Source organism: Pelophylax lessonae (genome assembly GCF_965119305.1).
Source record: "Pelophylax lessonae genome assembly, chromosome: 2".
Taxonomy (NCBI): Eukaryota; Metazoa; Chordata; class Amphibia; order Anura; family Ranidae; genus Pelophylax; species Pelophylax lessonae.
In genome coordinates this window covers 509,729,825-509,750,998 of record NC_138769.1, presented here as the reverse complement: position 1 = coordinate 509,750,998, position 21,174 = coordinate 509,729,825, and the positions used below count along the sequence as shown (strand labels likewise).

Genomic DNA, 21,174 nt, shown 5'->3' with positions numbered 1-21,174 from the left:
CAAGAATCACCGTGTGCGGTTCCGAGGTCAACCTGCGAAGGAACCTGGACAGCAGTTGAATCGGTGGAAATGCAAACATCAGTCGATACCGATGCCACGGAGCTACCAACGCGTCTGCCCGAGGATCGCGCGTCCTTGCCACGAATCTTTTCACTTTTGCGTTCAGACGAGACGCGAACAGGTCTACCTCCGGAAGACCCCACTTCGCGCACATCATCTGGAAGACATCCGGGTGGAGTGACCATTCCCCCTGGTCCAGGGACTGGCGACTCATAGTCCGCCTGCCAGTTCTCCACCCCCGGAATGTGAACCGCCGATATCACCGGGACGTGTGTCTCGGCCCAAGACAGAATGTCGGCCACCTCCCGAGCCGCTCGGGCACTCCTGGTGCCCCCTTGGTGGTTGATGTAGGCCACCGCCGTGGCATTGTCCGTCTGCACCCGAACCGGACGGCCCTGCAGTCTGTCCGTCCAACGTCGAAGGCAGAGATTTATCGCTCGTAATTCCAGAATGTTGATCGGAAGGGAGGATTCCTCCTCCGACCAAGTTCCCTGGGCGGACAGAACGCCCAGAACACCACCCCAGCCCGACAGGCTGGCATCCGTGGTGACCACCGTCCATGAAAGAGGACGAAAAGACTTGCCCCCCAACACCGCCGGGGACTGGAGCCACCACAGAAGATCCCTTCTGGTGCGATGGCTCAACGAAATCTGGAGATCCAGAGATTGCGGTCGCCCGTCCCACCTGGACAGGATCTCCGCTTGGAGACCCCGCGTGTGAAACTGGGCGAAGGGAATCGCCTCGAAGGTCGAGACCATTAATCCCAGACATCGCATGCACGTCCGGAGGGACGAGCACGGAACGTCCCTGAGGGACCCGACTTCTTCCCGAAGAGTCCTGAGTTTGTCGTCCGGTAGGAAGACCTTCGCTTGGACCGAGTCCAGAATCATTCCCAGGTAGGGAAGATGAACCGACACAGCGACGATTTTGGAAAATTTATCGTCCAACCAAACTCCTGCAGAGTCTGCAGCATGACGGACAGGTCCTTCACCAGACCCTGGTCGGTCGCAGACCGAACTAGAATGTCGTCCAGATACCCCAGGACAGAAATGCCCTGGGTTCTCAAGGCCAGAACCGGTGCAAGCACCTTGGTGAATACCCGTGGAGCCGAAGCGAGACCAAAAAGGTAGCGCCACGAATTGGTAATGATCCTCCGCAATGGCGAATCAAAAGGTACCTCTGGTGACCCTCGAAAATCGGGATGTGAAGGTACGCATCCTTCAAGTCGATGGAAGCCATGAATTCCCCTGGAAAGAGGGCAGCCACCACCGACCGCAGGGATTCCATGCGGAACTTTCGGACCCGCACGAAGCGGTTCAGAGACTTCAAGTCCAGAATCGGACGTACCTTGCCCTCCTTCCTGGGCACGGTGAACAGATTGGAATAGAACCCCCGAAATCTGTCCCGATGAGGTACCGGGACTACCACTCCCTGAGCCCGCAGGTCCCGCACCGCTAGGTGCAGATCCCGTAAACCCTCCGGAGACAGTTGAAGATTTGAGGGAAAAAATCTGCTCTCCGGCCGAGAGAGAAACTCGATCTTGTAACCAGACCGAACGATTTCCTGAACCCACCTGTCCCGAACACGGGCCAGCCAGGGCTGAAGAAAACCGAGCAAGCGTCCCCCCACCCCAGAACTGGGTGAGGGCGCCCCTTCAGGCCGCATTGTTATGGGGAGCGGATCCGGACTGGCCGGACTTCTGCTTACCTGCCTTGACCTTTGAATGGTTTGCCCTTATAGTGCGACCGAAAGGCACGAAAGGACCCCTGAGAGGGCCGAAAGGAAGCCTGCTTCTTACCAGTAGCAGCCTTAGCCTTGTGGAATTGGGGCAAGAGCGTGCTCTTACCACCCGTGATCCCCTTTATCAGCGTATCCATGGAGTCGCCAAAAAGGCGAGATCCATTATAGGGCAGATTAGCTCAAGTCTTGCGCGAAGATAGGTCCACAGACCAACACTTCAGCCAAATCAGGCGGCGAGACAACACCGCCACACTGTGTACACGTGCAGCCAACGGTACTATATCCAAGTCCGCATCACAAAAATACATGACACCCTGATGGATTTGATCCACCATATCCAACGTCGCCGGTGGGGCAGAGTCAGCCACCAGGACGCGCCTAAGCACCTGCGTCCAATTCGCGACAGCCTGAGCTGCCATAAGTGAAGCAAAAATAGCTTTCAGCATAGAACAGGTAACCGAATAAGTATGTCGGGCAAGAGACTCCAGCCTCCTGTCCGTGGCAGGAATCGCAGTGGACTTATTCAAAACCGCCACCGCGTGATCCACCGGAGGCGGCACACACCAACGTTCATCAGTAGCGGGTGTGAAAGGATAACGCAGCATGAACCTACTTGGCACAGCAAAAGGCTTGCGTAAATTGCGCCATTGTTCACTAACAGCACGCTGAAAATCTTCAGTGCAAGGAAAAACTTGCGACGTTTTGCGTCTTCGCTGCGTCCCATAAGAGGCCAGGACAGCAGGAGGACATGGTTCATCCTGCAAACGCAGTGTTTGTTTGATAGAAGCAACCAATTCATCCATGAGTGCAAGCTTTTCAGGCGAGCCAGGGGGAGAATTATCAACCCCTTTAACCTCAGCCTCCACCTCAGACCCCACAATATCCAGGGAGGAACGGGACCCCGATAAGGAGATCCCAGCCACAGCAGCCCCATCACCATCACCCTCTGAATCAGAGGAAATTGAAACTCTTGGCCGTTTTGTGGACTGAGCAGCCACAAGCATTTGCACCTGAGCAGCAAGGTTAGCCACAACAGTAGCCAAATCACCCCCCGGGGGGGAGACAGCAGTCCCTTGGCTTCCCACCAGAGTGAGAGGAAATTTGCTTTCCTGAGAGTCCATGCCCCCAAAAGTTTGCAGAAGAATAAAGGGTAACTGCCCCTTTAAAAGCGCGGCGAGCGCAGCCCCCCGCACTCACACACCAGCACAAAGCCGACCCCCACAGGGAAAAAGTACAAACTTAGGCAAGGATAACAGGGATAGAGAGGATAAAACCTGGAGAGACCACTGCTGCTGCCTCGATCGGTGCGCCCAGGGAAAAGGAAGTGATGCAACACAGGGCGCTCTGTTAAAGCCTATGGAAGGCTACAAAAAAATGGCCGCCCGCAGTGCTAGCATGCGGCCGGAGCGATCGCCGCCAAAATGGCGGCGCTTGGCGCCGAAAACGGCGCTCCCCACACACTGTGAAAATCACAGTACATGTGCAGTATAATAAACAATGGCGGACCGCAGCAGCGGTCGCCGCAAGTGTGCATAACACGATCCAATCATGCCCCGCAGCACACAGCCTGTCACACAGTAAAAAATAGCACACAGCCTGACACATAGTGCAGCATAGCCCCCCTCCTTGCAGCCCACAGAATGCAGCCAAGACAGATAGGGAGTCCATTAGTGTGAACAGAGGCAGGGTTACACAGTCCCAGACTGACACCCCCCCCCCAAAACAGACAGGTCCCCACAAAGATACACTTACCTCCTAAATGGTGTGGGGAACCCGCACAGGCGATCAAGCCGCTGTACATGACAGGAAGAGTCGCAGTCAGGACGCAGTAGAACTGCGGTGCGAAACCGCATGGCGTCCAGTGAGGTAGCCACCTCACCATAGCATCCCTGCAGCGAACAGGGATGGGTCGTTCACTGTGCCAGGAAAAATACCTGACTGAACGCTCGATGGCAGGCTGGGAAGCCACTGACCCACAACCTGCGACCAGGAGGGTCAGCCCGAGACCCAGCCCGCATGATCCTCTTCATCAGAAGAACTAACTAATGCTGACAAAAGTAACAGCTAAGCAAAGAGAAAAAAACTCAAATAAAATCAAAAAAAGAAGAGAAAGGCTGAGACAAAATGCCCCAGCATAGAGACATCCAGCTACTCCTGACAAGCTAGACAATGAAACTGAGGTATGGATACAGGAAGTAGGAGGGTATTGACTGAGGGGACCACCCCCTGGGGGTGGGATATGTTAAAAGCTTTAATATTGACATATTCTGTTGCCTAGCTACTCCTACGGAGCAAAGGTCAATTACCCCATTGTGACGAATATGAAGAGGCGGCGACTGTCGGAGGACGCAAGAGAAAATCAGTTTTTCTCCCTTTTTTCCAGTATTTAGTGCATTCACATGACTTCAATTCCTCTTCCTGCCGAGTCCAAGAGCAGCAAGTGGGTGTTGTTACTGAAAGCCAGTGACGTCACTTCCAGGGAGGGGCACTGTTCCTGTGTAGCCAGTGGGCATAGTAAGATTGCATTGTACATCCGAAGAAATAATTCACACAGGACACGGGAGGGGGTTGGGTGAAGTGCACATATACACTATAGCTGTGCTGGGCTCTGAATGAAGACTACCATAGGAGAAGGAAGCTGGACGGGGGTGGGGGGGGGGGGGGGGGGGTGGTGGTACTATCAGTGTAGCTGGAAGTGCTCTGGGGTCTCATCTCACAATCTACAATGATCACAGTACAGGCAACCACACTAAGTCTACGTTTTCACTAGTGCGACTTGCCATGCGACTTAGGACACAAATCATCATCATGATTTTAATGGCACCCGTTCCCATCTATGAGACTTTGAAAAAGTACCTGCACTACTTTTGATAGTCTTCAGCCTATGGCCCTCCAGTTCAGGAACTACAATTCCCATCATGCCCTAGTCATGGCTGTCAATGTCAGTTTTACAATGCCTAATTGATTGTATAGTTCAGCAACTGCTGGAGGGCTGTAGTTTGAGGATCCCTGCGATAAAGCAATGAATCAGCAGAAAGAAATGACACAGTGCTGTAAATTGAGACAAGTACATACTACAGAGGGATAGGCTTGGTTCATATTTAGCAAGGCCCTCTAACTCCTCCTGTATTGAATTGTATTGTAACTGTACTATCTTCCCTCATATTAAGCGCTGAGCAAACTGTTGGCGCTATATAAATCCTTTATTATAATAATAATAATAATAATAAATAATAATATTTCATGTCTGATGTTTACAACCACTTTAAAGTGTTACAAAACCCAGGACCTTGCATTTACTATAGCTGGTCTCCCACAGTACAGAACATGGAAAATTCAATTATTTCAGTAAAAATAAAGTACTAAATACCTTTTCTCATCAGCAGTAAATAGAAGTCTTGTGACTTCTATTAGTGTCTGGCCAAACACTGGTTAAGAGCCGGTTCACACCACTCCGACTTGTCAGGCAACTTGGTCAATGCTGTGCAATGGAACCGTTCTAGTGAGAGCGACTCAAGTCACTCCGACTTAGAAAAAACTATTTTTGGGCAAAGTTGGAGCGACTTGCATTGACTTCTATTATGAGAAGTCGTTTGCAAGCCGCGATGAAGTCGTTCTGCACGGGCGACTTTGAGTCGGATTAGTGTGAACCTGCTCTAAAGCTTGTTGGAGGAGTTTTCATTCTCCCCTTACTGTCCTCTGTCTAGACAGTGCTGAATGGCCCTGTGCTGATCACATGCACCATCCCACCCCCAAAAAAAAAAAAAAAAAAAAATACACCTAGCAATACACACTGAGTATGTGCAGATTGCCTTCAAGGCTCTGTACTAACAGGACATGGGATTGGGAACAGTGGAAGAAGGGGAGGATCAGAGAAGACTGGATCAAACAGCCTTTTTACACAATGCGGAGGATTAACCCCTTAGGTTCCACAAAGTATAACAAGCATGTTTTACTGCATATACAGACTGATTTTGCCTTTGTGGTCATAGTAAGACTTGAGGTTTCCTTTGCACTGACATGTTTGATTATTGGCTGAATTTCAAAGAACAATTGATGTCCTTTCATTGCTGTATACTGTCTGGTGTGTTATCGTACCTTGAACTTTGCATAAACAAGAAAAACAAAACAGTGAAAAGAGCAACCAGACCATACAAATATACCAATACAATACACAAAAGTAAATCCTACTGCAAATACATTTTTACATTTTACTACACTACCTGCTCCTTTAATGTAGGGTACACAAACTTTGTGCTACTCCCAGGGACAGGGCTAGACTCCCCCACTGTGGGCAACCAAAAGGACGATGTAAGGAGGAGAGGGGGTCCCACGAACGGCATGGGAGGGCCAAGTTCCATAATGAACTGCCCAAATATAGGTTGCTCTAGGGTCAGGAGGCCCCTGCTACCTAGCACGGAGGCCTGAACCAATATAATAAAAACACTTTCAGAGATCTCTTCCGGCAGGAGGAAACAAATACTGAGGAACCCTAATGGTGGCCATACACGCATAGAATTTTGGCCAAAACTGATCGTTTTCATAAAGATAGCGTGACATTCGTGCCGTTAGTGAACCCAACTTAACCGACAATTTCGACTATAGGCCCAGCTAAGGTCGATGGATCAGAAGCAAAAACTTTTACTGTTTCAACTAAAGTGTATACTAAGTTTTTATTGTGATCGAATGATCACTACGAACATGGAAACGATGATAAACAAGTTCATGCTATCAGTTAGCGGATAATACACTTTCGAATGACGAATAAACGTTCAGTCTGCTAACAGCCGAAATTTTGTGTGTGTATGGCCAGCATTAGCTTACCTGTTTTTATACAAACATGAATTTGTGTTTCCTCTGCTAATGAGCCTCCCTCATTAAGTGCCGGTTCACACGGATGCGGCGATCGCATGTAATGTCGGAGCGCACTGCTCCTTCATTACATGCGATCGGCTGTGCGGTGCGAGTTTAGCCATACACTTTGTATGGCTAAATTCGCACCGCACCAAAGACACACAGGACCCTTTTTTGCAGCCGCATCAGGATCGGATCGCACAGCGGTTCACACTTGTGCGATCCGATCCTGTGCGAACTGCAAGATCGCACTGCGATATACGATCAAACTGGGGGTGTTGTTAAGATTACATTGACCCCCCCAGCGTATCGCATATGGCAGTGTGAACTGCCAGGGGTGCGTTTGCGATGCGGGAACAGGCTGCGAATTCGCAGCCTTCCCACATCGCATAAGTGTGAACCGGGGCTAAGTCGTCCCTGGGGAAAACGGTGTTGCAGGCACATGCGACTGAGCTTTTGGGCAATAGTGACTGGTGTGACTGGAATTAATGTATGTGCACAGTAAAGCTTTGTAGTAGGGATGTAGAAAACGGGGCGGATAATTGCAATTCATAAGAAATTCATCTTTACCTTGCTTCGCAATTTTCCTTTTGATTTGGTCTTCTGCTTCCGTTTTAATTTCTTCTTGCTAAGAATTTTCTTATTTCTGAAAACAAAAGAAAAACAAAAAAGGAGTTGGAAATGTATATTCTAATGAAGGCAATGTATTTGGCAGTAAACAGGAAGCTTTATTTGAAGTATATTAAAAACAATGTATGCTTTTCTTCAGCTCCTCATTTCTTAGAGATCACCTTATTTATGTAAATGAGCCAAATTCCAGGCTAGCGTGTTCCATCTTGAGCCCAGAACATCCATAAAAGATGGAGGAAAATATTCCGCGCAATGATTCCTCTTGCTTGCCTTAAGATAATATAGTTGAATCTGCCGGTTACATTTTGTGTTTATATACTCCGTGTTCCATTACAATAAAGGTAGACGCAACAAAATTTTCAAAAGGTTTTTTTTTTTTTTTTTTTTTAAATGTGAAAACCCAACTATAGCCTGCATAAAGACGCAAGAAATTCAGCACCTTCAGCATGCTGGCTTTAGTAATGCCATTTGTCTTGAAAGAAATGTGTCAGTGAGGCTCCTGGCACTTAAAGAAAAAACAATTTGCTTGTTTTACAACACAGTGCAGGCAAACACTGTCCAAGAGACAATTCTCAGCATCTTGGCTCTCCTTAAACCGTTCCCAGCACGTGAGCCTAGCAACAAAAATCAGGTCCCTAGCAACCATTCCCTGATAGGACGACAGCAGCATCAACACGCTCCCATCCACTTGTTCTGTTATCCATTTATACGTCACTTACAAAAATGGCTAATAAATGGGAGCGAATATTGACATCCACTGTGAAAGATTATCAAAGTAATGCATCCTCCCACAATGCTGCAGATGGCTGGTAGAAAAAGGTGGACAGAAAGCAATGTAAAGACGAGAGAGCAGGCAGACCATCCATGCATTTTTTGGGGCAAACAAAATAAAATAAATCAGTCCAGGCAAATCACAGAAATAGCTGACATTAAGCAGATGGGACCTAACAGATGAAGGTAGAATATACACCATGCACAGAGTAAACAATATATTATGCAAGAATCATGTCTGAGCTTTCTTCAATCCATCTGCTTGTGTAAATTACATTTTCAAATATCTACTTCATCATTAAAAAAAAAAAAAAAAAAAAATCAGATATATTTTTGCACATGCTGAGGTCAAAACGTATTTGATCATTAAATATCAACAATAAATATACCCACATACTTATTGTACCATGGATCACAATCAGTAAAACAGAAGAAAGATGGTCCCGTTTATCAAGGCAACGGGCAGTCACTTACTGCCTAGTGGGTTCCATATGACAACACAAGATCTGACAGCTTAATTCAATATAGTACTGCTTAGGCTACACAGTATTTGCGCAAGATAAGACATTGAGTAAAAGAAAAAAAAAAAAAAAAAAAAAAAAAAAAAAAAAGGAGGTGGTCTTCCCTGAACCCCCTGAGGACATTTGGGAAGAAACGAATACCTAGTACACACGATCAGAATAATGATCATCCTTTTATTTTTGCATGCTAGTCTCATCAAAAAAAAAAAATCAATAGATTACTAAAGTTCTGGTAGGACACAATACAACGTTGGAAGGGAGGCAATGTATTGTATTGCAATGTATTTGTTTGAGCATGCGTGGTCTTGGTCATGGAATGTTTTCATACATACTATACCAATTACACGAAAATTGTTCGTTCAGTTATCACGCGAGAAAATTTTTTGCGCTTGTTTCTTCGGATATTTTTTGCATGAACTGTCGTGGTCGGCTTTTGAAAGCTGAATACTAAATCAGAAAGCATCATTTTGCATCCCTTTTTTTTTTCTTATCGTGTTTACTAGCAATAGCAAGATTTAACATTTTCGTTCCTACGCCATTGTAGGAGGATGCAATGCTTTGGGTAATACAGCACCAGAGTCCAGGATATACAAACCATAAAAAATATAAACACCATCAATAAATTACATCCCAGCGTAGTCTTCACTGTTAATATGTACCAAAGTTCTCATGATTAGAGGTTAAGCTAGCCATTTGCGGATAGCTTCTTTTTGTTCAGCCTGTCAGCTACGCAGCATGGGTGGACAAATCTGCTTTTTTTATTTTATTTTATTTTGACAGCCAATCAAATTCAACTCAGTGCCAGTAGCGGGTATACTTCTTAATCTGTACACAGTTCACATCTTAAAGCGGAGTTCCACCCAGTAAACTTTTTTTTAATAAAAATACCCCCGGGACAGTCAGGGCTAGTGCATTCCACAATGGCTAGCCTCTGATCTGTCCCGGGTTGCACTTACCTGCAAGAAGAAATACTTACCTTGAAAATGTATTCTCCAGCGCTGCCATCTCAGGTGTGGGCAGCTTGAAGCCAGCACGATCCTCTTCAGTCTTCTTCGGTCCCACAATGCACTGCACCGGCCCCGCCGTCACTTCCGGTGCCACAGCATTATCCCTGCACAGCTTCTGGGCATGCCCAGAAGCTGTTTTGCAAGGTATGACGCGCCTACACAGGAACTGACGTCGGGGCCGGGGTGCAGGCGCATTGATTCCTGGGAGCGATGACGTTCAGCTCCCAGGAATCATTGCAAAGCGGAAGTGACGGCGCAGGCCGTGGCCGAGGAAGGAGGAAGTAGATGGTAAGGTAAGTATATTTTCTTCTAAACGAGGCAAGTAAAAAAAAAAAAAAAAAGTGATTATCCATTTGTTTTTCCGGTGACCCGGAGCGAGAAGATGGAGGCAAGTATAATTTTAGGGTGGAACTCCACTTTAAGAAAGAAGGACTGCGCTCCATCAAAACGCTGGCAGTACAAACGCTGCGGTTTTCATCTATATATTCTGCAAGAGCCATGAATGTCTCTATACCAGTTTCGGATTTGCACAGTTCACATCTAGTAGATTATATAGCGGAAGAGGCTCAGCAAATGCACAGTGGTGAATCACATTTTTATGAATGTAGAGCTGAACTATTGTCCCAAATGTAAAAAACCCCATCAAAAAATGTAAAGAGTGTAAATGTTGAATTGGAACTTTATTTGCATAAAAAAGAGCAATTAACATTTATGGATGTAAAAAAAAAAAAAAAAACACCATCAGAATAAGCTCAGGTCTTGAATCTAGGGAAGCAGCTGGCAACACTGAGCCGAATGTCCATACCGGAGGTGAGCTGGGATCGTACCCAACAGGTGCAGGCAGGGGCCTGCACAGAGGTGGGCGGAGTAATGGAGGTGCAGGCATCAGAGCAGAGCAGAAGAGAGGGGTGACAGTTAGGAGGGGTAGAAGGCGACAAGGCAAGGAGGCCGGTCCTGGGCTGAAGCACCCCAATAGATACGCCCCGTTGCGTGATGTTGGGGAAACCAGTCAGGGACCAGCATTGCTGGAGCAGAGCGACGCCCCTAGCTGCCAGGGGAAGAACTCCTCCAGTGAGGCCGGGAGAAAGGGAAAGGAAAAACAGGTGCTGGTAGTAGGAGACTCCATCATTAAAACGACAGACAGTGCAATCTGTCACAAAGACCGTGGGCGCCGAACAGTCTGTTTACCGGGTGCGGCATATCGCATAATGGGTGGACAGATTACTGGGTGGGGCTGGGGAAGACCCAGCTGTCATGGTACACGTGGGTACCAATGACAGGCAGAGGAAGATGGAGAGTCCTAAATGATTTCAGGGACTTAGGCACCAAGTTGAGGAGTAGGACCTCCAAGGTAGTATTTTCAGAAATACTACCTGTACCTCGAGCCACACCAGAGAGGCAGCGGAAGATTAGGGAAGTTCACAAGTGGCTGAGGAGCTGGTGTAGTAAGGAGGGTTTTGGGTTCCTGGAGAACTGGGCCCACCGGCTCTATGGTAGGGACGGATTACACCTAAATGGAGAGGGTGCAGCCGTACTGGGTGAGAAGATGGCCAAAAAGTTAGAGGGGCTTTTAAATTAGGTGATGGGGGGGGGGGGGGTACAGATGTAGAATTAGCCAGTGGAAAGCAAGATTCAGAGGGCACAAATGGGGACATTAGCGGTAGGGTGTTCGGAGCTCCTAAACCCAGGGTGGGTATGGGGTAAAAGCACAAGAGCAGCCTAAAAACATCAAATGAGGATATATGCAAACGGCCAAAATTACGAGGTTTGTATACCAATGCCAGAAGCCTGGCCAACAAGATGGGAGAGCTGGAGCTGCTGATGTTTGAGGACGACTTAGATTTTGTGGGAATAACAGACTTGGTTCGACAGCTCTCATCACTGGATGGCGACCATTCAGGGGTATTCCCTTTATCGCAGAGCTAGAGAAGGTAAAAAAGGGGGAGGGGTATGTCTGTATATTAAGAACAGTGTACAGGTAAATATGAGTTATGATAATAACGGAGCTATGGACGAGTGGGAATGCCTATGGGTAGAACTTCAAAGAAGGTAATATTGGGCGTATGCTATAGGCCCCCTAACCAGAGGGAGGAGGGGGAGGCGGACCTCCCTTTACAGATAGGATTGGCAGCAAGGATGGGAAATGTCATTATAATGGGGGACTTTAATTATCCTGATATAGACTGGGCAGAAGGAACCGCGCATTCAGCCAAGGCTCGGCAGTTCCTATATGTTTTGCAGGACAATTTCATGGGTCAGATGGTGAATGCACCGACAAGAAACAATGCAGTACTTGACCTACTGATTACCAACAATACAGACCTGCTCACGGATATAGAAATACGGGGCAACTTAGGAAACAGTGACCATAGGTCAATTAGTTTTCGTATTAATCATAATAGTAAACACAAGGGTAATATAAGGACAATGAATTTCAAAAGAGCCAATTTCCCAAAACTGCGCTCTCTGCTAGAAAATATCAAATGGGCTAGAACCCTGGGAACAAAGAAGACTGAGGAAAAATGGGAGTGCTTCAAGAGCATACTAAAAAAGGGATTGACCAGTGCATTCCAAAGGGAAATAAATTTGAAAGAGCAAAACTAAACCCTCGGTGGCTAAACTCCAAACTTAAAAATGCATATTAATGCTAAAGAAAAGGCCTTCAAAAAATACAAGACTGAGGGGTCGTTGGCATCATTCAAGCATTACAAAGAGTGTAATAAGAAATGTAAAGACGAAATCAGGGCGGCTAAAATAGAACACAAGAGACATATAGCGGAAGAGAGTAAAAAGAGCCCCAAGAAATTCTTTAAGTATATAAACAGTAAGAAAGCGAGGCCAGAACACATTAAGACGACAAGGGAGATTTGGCCACAGAGGACAGGGAAAAGGCGGTAGTGTTAATTTCTTCTCTTCAGTCTTCACAAAAGAATTAGGGGGCTACACTAACCCAGCTTGTAAGGCCAAACTAAACACCACACCTCAGGAAGTACCCCCATGGCTAACAGAAGATAGACTTAGAACTTAACTAGAGAAACTTAACATAAATCACCGGGACCGGATGGCTTGCACCCAAGGGTTCTTAAAGAGCTCAGCCAGGTGATTGCTAGACCATTATTCATGATCTTTAAGGATAGTTTACAGACGGGTATGGTGCCAGCTAATAGGAAAAAAAGACAACGTGGTACTAATATTTCAAAAAGGGGCCGAGATATATCCCGGGTAACTATAGGCCGGTCAGCCTAACATCAGTAGTCTGCAAGATTTTGGAGGGGATGTTAAGGGACCACATACAAGACTTTAGTAATGAAAACGGTATTAGTAGTAATCAGCATAGATTCATGAAAAATCTTCTTGCCAAACCAATCTATTAACCTTCTACGATGAAGTGAGCTGCCCCCCAGATAAAGGTAAGCCTGTGGATGTGGTGTATCTGGACTTTGCAAAGGCCTTGGACACCGTTCCCCACAAACGCTTACTGATCAAACTAAGGAAGGTAGGTATGGACCATAAGGTGAGTACCTGGATAGAGAACTGGCTCCAGGGGAGAGTGCAAAGGGTGGTGATTAATGGGGAGTACTCGGATTGGGCAGGTGTGGAAAGTGGGGTCCCCCAGGGTTCTGTCCTGGGGCCAATCCTGTTTAATTTATTCATAAATGATCTAGAGGAGGGGATATCTAGTACAATCTCACAATTTGCGGATGATACTAAACTAAGCATGCCAATATCTTCTATGCAGGATGTGGAAACCTTACAAGAGGACCTGAACAAAATAATGGGGTGGGCAACTACATGGCAGATGAGGTTTAATGTTGAAAAATGTAAAGTAATGCACTTGGGTGCCAGAAACCAAGCTACTCACTAGGGGGGGGGGGGGAACCTCTGGGTGAATCTAAGATTGAAAAGGACCTGGGGGTACTGGTAGACAACAGGCTTGGCAGTGGCATGCAATGCCAAGCCGCTGCAAGCAAAGCCAACAGAATACTGGGATGTATAAAAAAAAAAAAAAAGGAGATTCACTCCAGAAATACAGAGATTATTCTCCCTCTCTACAAAACTCTGGTCCGGCCACATCTGGAGTATGCAGTCCAGTTCTGGGCGCCGGTCCTCATAATATAATAATTAGGGGGATGGAGGACATCCGCTATGATGAAAGACTACAAGCACTGAACTTATTCTCTCTGGAGAAGACGATTAAGGGGGGATATGATATCAAATGTACAAATACTGTACTGGCGACCCTAGCATAAGGAACAAACTATTCAGAGAAATGGAATACAATAAGACACGTGGTCACTCACTAAACCTAGAGGAAAGGCGGTTTAACCTTAAAGTACGTAGGGGGTTCTTCACTGTAAGAGCAGTAAGAATGTGGAATTCTCTTCTGCAAACAGTCGTATGAGCAGGGAGCATCAATATTTTCAAAAAACTATTAGATAAGCACCTTAAAGACCACAACATACAGGGGTGTACAATGTACAACATACAGGAGTATACAATGTACGGTTAACAGCAAACACATACACACACATCATAGGTTGAACTGGATGGACTGATGTCTTTTTTCAACCTAACTATGTAACTATGTAATATATAAATCAGAACTGGTAAGAACAAAAAACTGCTACACAGATTTGACTTGAAGAATAAACCTATTTTAGGATAGCACATTTGTAAACCTTTAACTTAAAGTGGACTTGTCAGGTTAACATTTGTTAAGTAAAGATCAGACCCGACTATTACCACTATTTTTAATAATAAAATCCTTTATTTTTTGGGGAAATTACCCGATTGTTCTGCCTTCAGTGCGGCATCTACACCAAATACTCTGAATGTTGGGCTCGTGGCTCCCCTAACCACTTACTGTACAGGGCAATTTTGAGATCTTACATGTTTTATCCTGCATTTTTTTTGCTAGAAAATCCCCAAATATTATATATTTTCTGAAAGCAGAGAACCTGGAGAATGAGCCTGGTATAACAGATTGTTCCCAAGGATGTACGGGTATGTCCTAGGGACAGCAAGTGGTTAAAAAGAACTTCACCCAGCATTGTGAAAATTAAAAGTAAACTACAAATATTGTAGCTGGTGACTTTAAAAAAGAAAATAGGTACTTGCCTGTCTAGTCCAGTGCCATCTCCCCCACAGGTAATCCTTCCCACGACTGCAGATCTCTCTAGTTCTCCAGGTACCCCCATCTTAGATTTGGGAATCAGCTGTGACTTCTTTAGGTTTTACAGTAGATTACCCTCTGTGCATGTTTGAGATTGTGGGCACTAGAATATTGGTCCTGCAGGGACGTGTAACATTATCCTAGGTGGTTACAGACTGGGGGTGGGAGGAGTCAACATTCTCATTGACAGTACCGATAAAAAAAAAAAAAAAAAAAAAAAAAAAAACACCCAACCCCACCGTATTGTTCCTGAGTTGCTAATGAAGAGCCTGCACACTCGAAGAAAAAGTTAAGAGAAAAGGTGAACAAGCCAACAGTTTGGCAAGTGCTAATCCCTTAAGGTGCGCACTGTAGAAGACACAGAGCCGCAATTGGAAACGGTTTAAACACATTTTGCATGAAGCCCATTATTTCCTAAAGACATGGTCTTGGAAGATGAGGTAATGTTTCAGACTGCACCCTTGATATGTGCAGTCTTACTTACATCTAAATAAAGTTATTGCAGATTATGATTAATTTCAATTATTTGCTGGTTTGGACACACTTTAGATATAGCTAGTATTCACTGAGATCACTAGGAGTGTGACTATACAAGAACAGCATTTAAGGACTATGTGTCCAATGGTACCTTGCTGCCTACAAACAGTTATTCCCATACTGTCTCAGACTTCTGAAACCCCTCTCAGGACCTCAGTTCAGAAGGCAGGCTCTGAACTCTGAAAACAGCAGTGTCTATTCACAGGGCATATTGAATAGGTGTCAAAGAATGCCAGGAAGTAAATGTTTAGGGATCTACACAAGGGAAGTTTACAAACTTTGTTCACAATAAAATATGAGTAGGATCGAAAAAAAATACTAGTACAATGTAAAAATGAATAGGATTAAAAAAAAAAAAATAAATAAAAGCATAGATGCACTTTATAGTGATAATAAAACAGTTTATTTTTTTAATTTAATTAAATTAGTGCCATCATCCATATACAGAAATGGAAGGGACAATGTAAATTAATATTTTTCCATATCATATACAGCTGTCACATGTTCAATATTTGAAATTAAATATTTATTGTTCTGTATAAACATGGTGTGGCCAGATTTTCGCCAGTCGCAGGCTGTGTCAAAGAATAAGAGGTGAAGCCTTTGTTATTCTACATGCAATACCTTGCCCTATTGTGTTTAGCTGGTTAGTGGGCGTGGAGGAGGAGAAAGAGTGGGCTGTCCTTTTATCATTGTGTATACACCCACATGCGATTCTATAGTCACATGGGCTGCTTTGATGGAATAGCATGGAAACTTATTGAAAAAAAAAAAAAAACTGTCAATATGCAGAGTTGCTCTGCAAAATCCCTAGCTGAATTGGGGACATGGACAGAAGGGGGAGATAGAGAACAGCAGGATCAACCAGGTTTTTTGCAGCACACAGAAAAATATAATACCCAAGTGAGAAGGAATAGCACGTAATACACCATGTATTGATAGTTTAAGATGCGTGTTTAGTGACTTATTTCTTCACAAGGTTTTTCAATAGAGAGGTTAATGAGCTTTTACTGCTTGTTCAGATTATGTGCACAGATTCAGTTTAAACTTTTAAGTTTGCACTTGGGAGAGTTCACCCACTCTTTTTCACGCTGTAACACCAGGAGAAGAAATGTAAGGCACAAGGCTCACCAGGACAAGAAAACAAAAAATACAAACCTAAAAATGTTCCATAATGGAAAGCATTCTCTATTCATTTGTGCCAGTGGAGTATGGAGTACAGCCAAGTATGCAGTTACCATTGGACCAGACGTGGCGCTTCCACTACATGGTGTGGCACAAACTACATCCTTCCCAGCCGCCAGAAAATTGAGCTAGTGTGCCAAAGAGGATATGCAGCGTCCCTGCTCATGCTAACCATACCACATAAACATGAAATCATCTTATTAACCACTTCTGGACCGGAAGGTTTTACCCCAATGATGACCAGGCCATTTTTTTTTTTTTTTTTTTTTTTTTTGCGATATGGCACTGGGTTATTTTAAATGAAAACTGCGCTGTCTTGCGGCGCTGTTCCCCCAAAAAAAAAAAAAAAAAACTGATGTCCTTTCCCCCACACAAAATCGAGCTTTTTGGTGGTATTTGATCATCTCTGCAATTTTGGGTTTATAGTTTAATAAAAAGCGACAAATTCTGAACAAAAAAAAAAAAATTATTTATTTTAACTTTCTGCTATATACCATTCCCAATAGGGAAAAAAAAAAGGATTTTTGTCTTACCATAAAATCCTTTTCCCTTAAGTTCATTGACGAACGCAGTCTTGATATCAGTAGGGTTATGCTGCCCCCTACAGGACTAGGACACTAGGCAGAAAAAAGTTCTGGCTACGCCTATGGGCTATCCCAGGGGGTATACCCTCTCTCCCTGCTATAGTATGTCAGTTTTGTATCAAAGCAGTGTCAGAAATAAATAATACTAACCCAACTAAAAAATAAAGGGGCGGGTACTGCGTCCGTCAATGAACTTGAGAAAAAGGATTTTACGGTAAGACAAAAATCCAATTTTCTCTATGGATTAAAACAGCAGCCTGAGGCCAAAATGAGGCCAAAATGAGGCATCCACAGATGCCAGCACATCCACCTTCTAAAATCTAGTAAAAAAAAAAAAAAAAAAAAAAAAAAAAAAAAAAAAGGTATTGACAACCAGGTAACCGCCTTGCAAACCTGATGCCGAAAATCCCAGGAAGCACTGAGCGCCTGAGTAGAGTGCGCCTTGACAGGGAAAGGTGGAACCCGACCCTTAATGGAAAAAGCCTGCACCACTGTTTGTCTGATCCATCTGGAAATAGTCGCAGCAGAAGCAGGCAGCCCTTTCTTAGGGCCATCCGTAATCACAAAGAGCAAAATCAGACTTTCGAAAAGACTCCGTAGTCGCCAAGTACACCGTGATTGCCCAAACCACATCCAAAGTATGCAGTATTCCTTAGGATGTTTTGGCTTAGGACACAGAGGGTAACTCAAAGTCTTCATTCAAGTGAAAAATGGAAACCACCTTCAGAAGAAAGGATGGATCCGGACAAAGTACCACTTTATCCCTGTAAACCACCAGATAGTGGGAACGACAGGACAATGCCGCCAGTTCCGACACCCTGCGCACAGACGTAATAGCCACCAAGGCCACCTTCTGGGATAGGGTAAGCAGGGGAATCTCCTGAATACTTTCAAAGAGAGGTTTCTGGAGAACAGACAGCACCAAATTAAAGGTCCCAAGGTGGCAACGGAGGTCGCACCGGAGGTACCAGGTGTCGCACCCCCTGGATGAAGTTAGGCACCAGGGAATGGGTGGCGAATGGCCTTTGGAAGAAAATTGCCACGGCCGAGACCTAACCTTTGATAGTACTCAAGGCCAACTTTTGATCAACTCCCCGTTGGAGAAAAACCAAGATCGGAGCCACCACAGAGTAAGAACGAGGGGGAGCCCTAGGAGACTCACACCACGCAATATATGCCTTCCACGTACAATGATAGATCTTTCTAGAAGTCGCTTTCCTAGCTTTAAGCAGAGTAGGAATCACTGAAGCAGACAACCCCCAGTCCTTCAGTACCTGGCTTTCAACAGCCAAGCCGTCTAAGCCAGAGACAGTAAAGCAGGATGGAAGATTGGCCCCTGAGAGGAAGTCTCCAAGGAGCATCCACGACTAGCCTGACCAGGTCGGCGTACCAAGCTCGGCGAGGCCAGTCCGGAGCCACAAAAAGTGACCCGAATCCATTCTGCCTTGATCCTGCGAAGAAGTCTTGGCAGCAACTTGAGGAGGAAAGGCAGGCATACATCAGCTGATGCTGACCCCACTGGGCCACCAGCGCATCTGCCAGAGGATCCCAAGAACAGGCCACAAACCTCTGCACTTTCCTGTTGATCCAAGACACCAACAGATCTATATCTGGAGTGCCCCAACGGAGGCACAACCACTGGAACACCTCCGGATGGAGAGGCCATTCCCCTTGATCCAAGGTCTGTTGACTGAGGAAATCCGCCTGCCAATTTTCCACTACAGGAATGTGAACAGCGGAGAGAGCTGGAACAAAAGCATTCCGCCCAACGAAGGATGCCTGCCACTTCCAAGGCCGAAAGGAAACATTAGGTGCCCATTGGTGATTGACATTAACCACGGTCGTGGCAATGTCCGATTAAATGCGCACTAGGCAACCCTGCATGCACCTGGTCCAGTGGACTAGGCAAAGCCGGATTGCTCTCAGCTCCAGAACATTGATCGGTAACCTGAACTCCTCCAGGGACCAGACTCCCTGAGCAGATAACCTGCCGAGAATTCCCCACACCTGGACAGACTTGCATCCGTGGTGACAATAGTCCAATATAGCATTATATTTTTCTTGCTTGAGCATTTGGAACCAAAGCCACCAGATCAGGGACTCCCTGGTTACCCAGCTCAGCTGCATCTGAATGTCCAGGGAATATGGATTCTTGTGCCATTTGAGAAGGATTTCCTTCTGGAGGATCCGTGTGTGGAATCGAACGAACGGGTCAGCCTCAAAAGATGACACCATCAGTCCCAGAACTCTCATACAGGTCCGAAGGGACGACCATTTGCTGAACAGCAACAGCTGAACCGCAGTCCGGAGTTTTTCTGGAGGAAGAAACAACCTGGTTGAAGAAGAGTCCAAAGTCAGGCCCGGGTAGTCCAGTCTCATGGAAGGGACCAAGAACAACCTATGAAGGTTCAGAGTCCACCCGAACTCCTCCAGAGTTCTCATGGCCATTTCGAAATTTGTTCCCAGCACCATAGGAGACTCCGCACAGAGAAGCATATCGTCCAGGTAACCCCGACAGATAACACCCGCTGCCACGACGACGCCAGAATCAGAGCCAACACCTTTGTGAAGACCCGAGGAGCAGAGATGAGACCAAAAGGGCAACACCAAACTGATAGTGATCCTCTCCCACAGCAAAAAAGGAGAAATCGTTGGTGTTCAGCACAGATTGGGATGTGAAAGCAGCCATCTTTGATGTCTATGGAGGCCAGGAAATCCCCCTGATGTAGGGAGGCCACCACTGTGCGAACTGATTCAGTATTGAATTTTTGAACTCACATGAAGCAATTTAGTGCTTTCAGGTCCAGGATTGCACGCACCTTGCCTTACTTCCTGAGAACCGTGAGCAGGTTTGAATAAAGCCCTTAAGACGTTCCGCATACGGAACCGGAACCATTACCCTCTGTTGAATCCGGTCCTGAACTGCCCCCAGAGAGCGCCAGCAAGTGATCAGGGGACAGTCGCACATTGGAAGGGAAAAACCTTACCGGAGGGATGGATCGAAACTCGATCTTTTAACCGGACCGTATGACCTCTTGAACCCATTTGTCTGGTATCCGGGATAGCCAGAAAAATGCCAGGCAGATACGAGTGAGGGCACACCTTCAGGCCGAGGAGATCTTGTCTTTGACTTTTGTTTGCCAGACCAGGGTCGATTGAAACCGCCTTATCAACTGACCATGAGGGATGAAAAAAACCTGTTTGTTTGCCAAAAAGGAGGGACCCTGTCCTTACCCTTGTTAGCTTGTGGAAGAAAGGTACTCCAGCCCCCTGTGAGTCCCTAAATGATGTAATCCAGGGTAGCTTCAAAACAGGCGATCTTCTTGAAAAGGCAGATCAGTCAAGGCCTTCTTTGAAGTCGGATCCGCAGACCAGCACTTTAGCCAAAGTATACGCCGGAGGACAATTGCCAAAACCGACAGTCAGCTCAATATGGGAGCGGCATCGCAAACAAACTGCAGCCCCTGCACCAGCTGGTCCAACAGCTCCTCAAAGGCAGAGGGAACTGGTTTCCCTATCCAGGTCACGGCATAGTAACTTAGCCCATTCAGTCAACATTTGCGTGACAAGGGCTATCAAACCCCGGTCTCAGTGTATCCAGGGAGTACATATTGCAGCCCAGCCTCTGTCATCCTATCCTCCGGATCAATAAAGGATGGGGAACCCTCCACTGGGATAACGGTAGCCTTAATTAAACTTGGGACCCGGACTATTATCAGGGACTCCTCAAAAGGGTAGTGTAACAATCCGCTTAGGCACCCCACGGGAAAGCTTTGGATGGTCACATTCTTTTTTGAGCATGTTGTCAAAATACGCTGGAAAGGGAGAAACCTTTGCCGCTCTGGATGGCTTGAGAGTGCCAAACGTAAACTGCGCCCCAGTCAAAGCTGCATCCTTCAGGGAACTAGGTCCTTACTCCCGACTAGGCAGATTAAAACGGACATTCTATGCAGGAAGAGAGGGTGTACCCTCTGGTACTGCCCATAAAATTTTTCTGTCTAGTGTTCTACTCCTGTAGGGGACAGTTTAACCCTACTGATATGCATCAGAGACTGCATCCATCAATGAACGATAGAGAAGTGTAATTTTTGGTGAGATACTCCCAATAGGAA

The 21,174-nt window shown here is 45.9% G+C and overlaps 1 protein-coding gene across 1 annotated transcript in view; it reads right to left on the bottom strand.

Annotated features, from left to right (window-relative positions):
• The window catches only part of MYCBP2 (MYC binding protein 2), a 553,924-nt gene that overhangs the window by 472,223 nt on the left and 60,527 nt on the right, over positions 1–21,174 (bottom strand). The window contains 1 exon segment of the mRNA XM_082246610.1: positions 7,225–7,300. Coding sequence (XP_082102736.1) covers positions 7,225–7,300 — 76 coding nt within the window.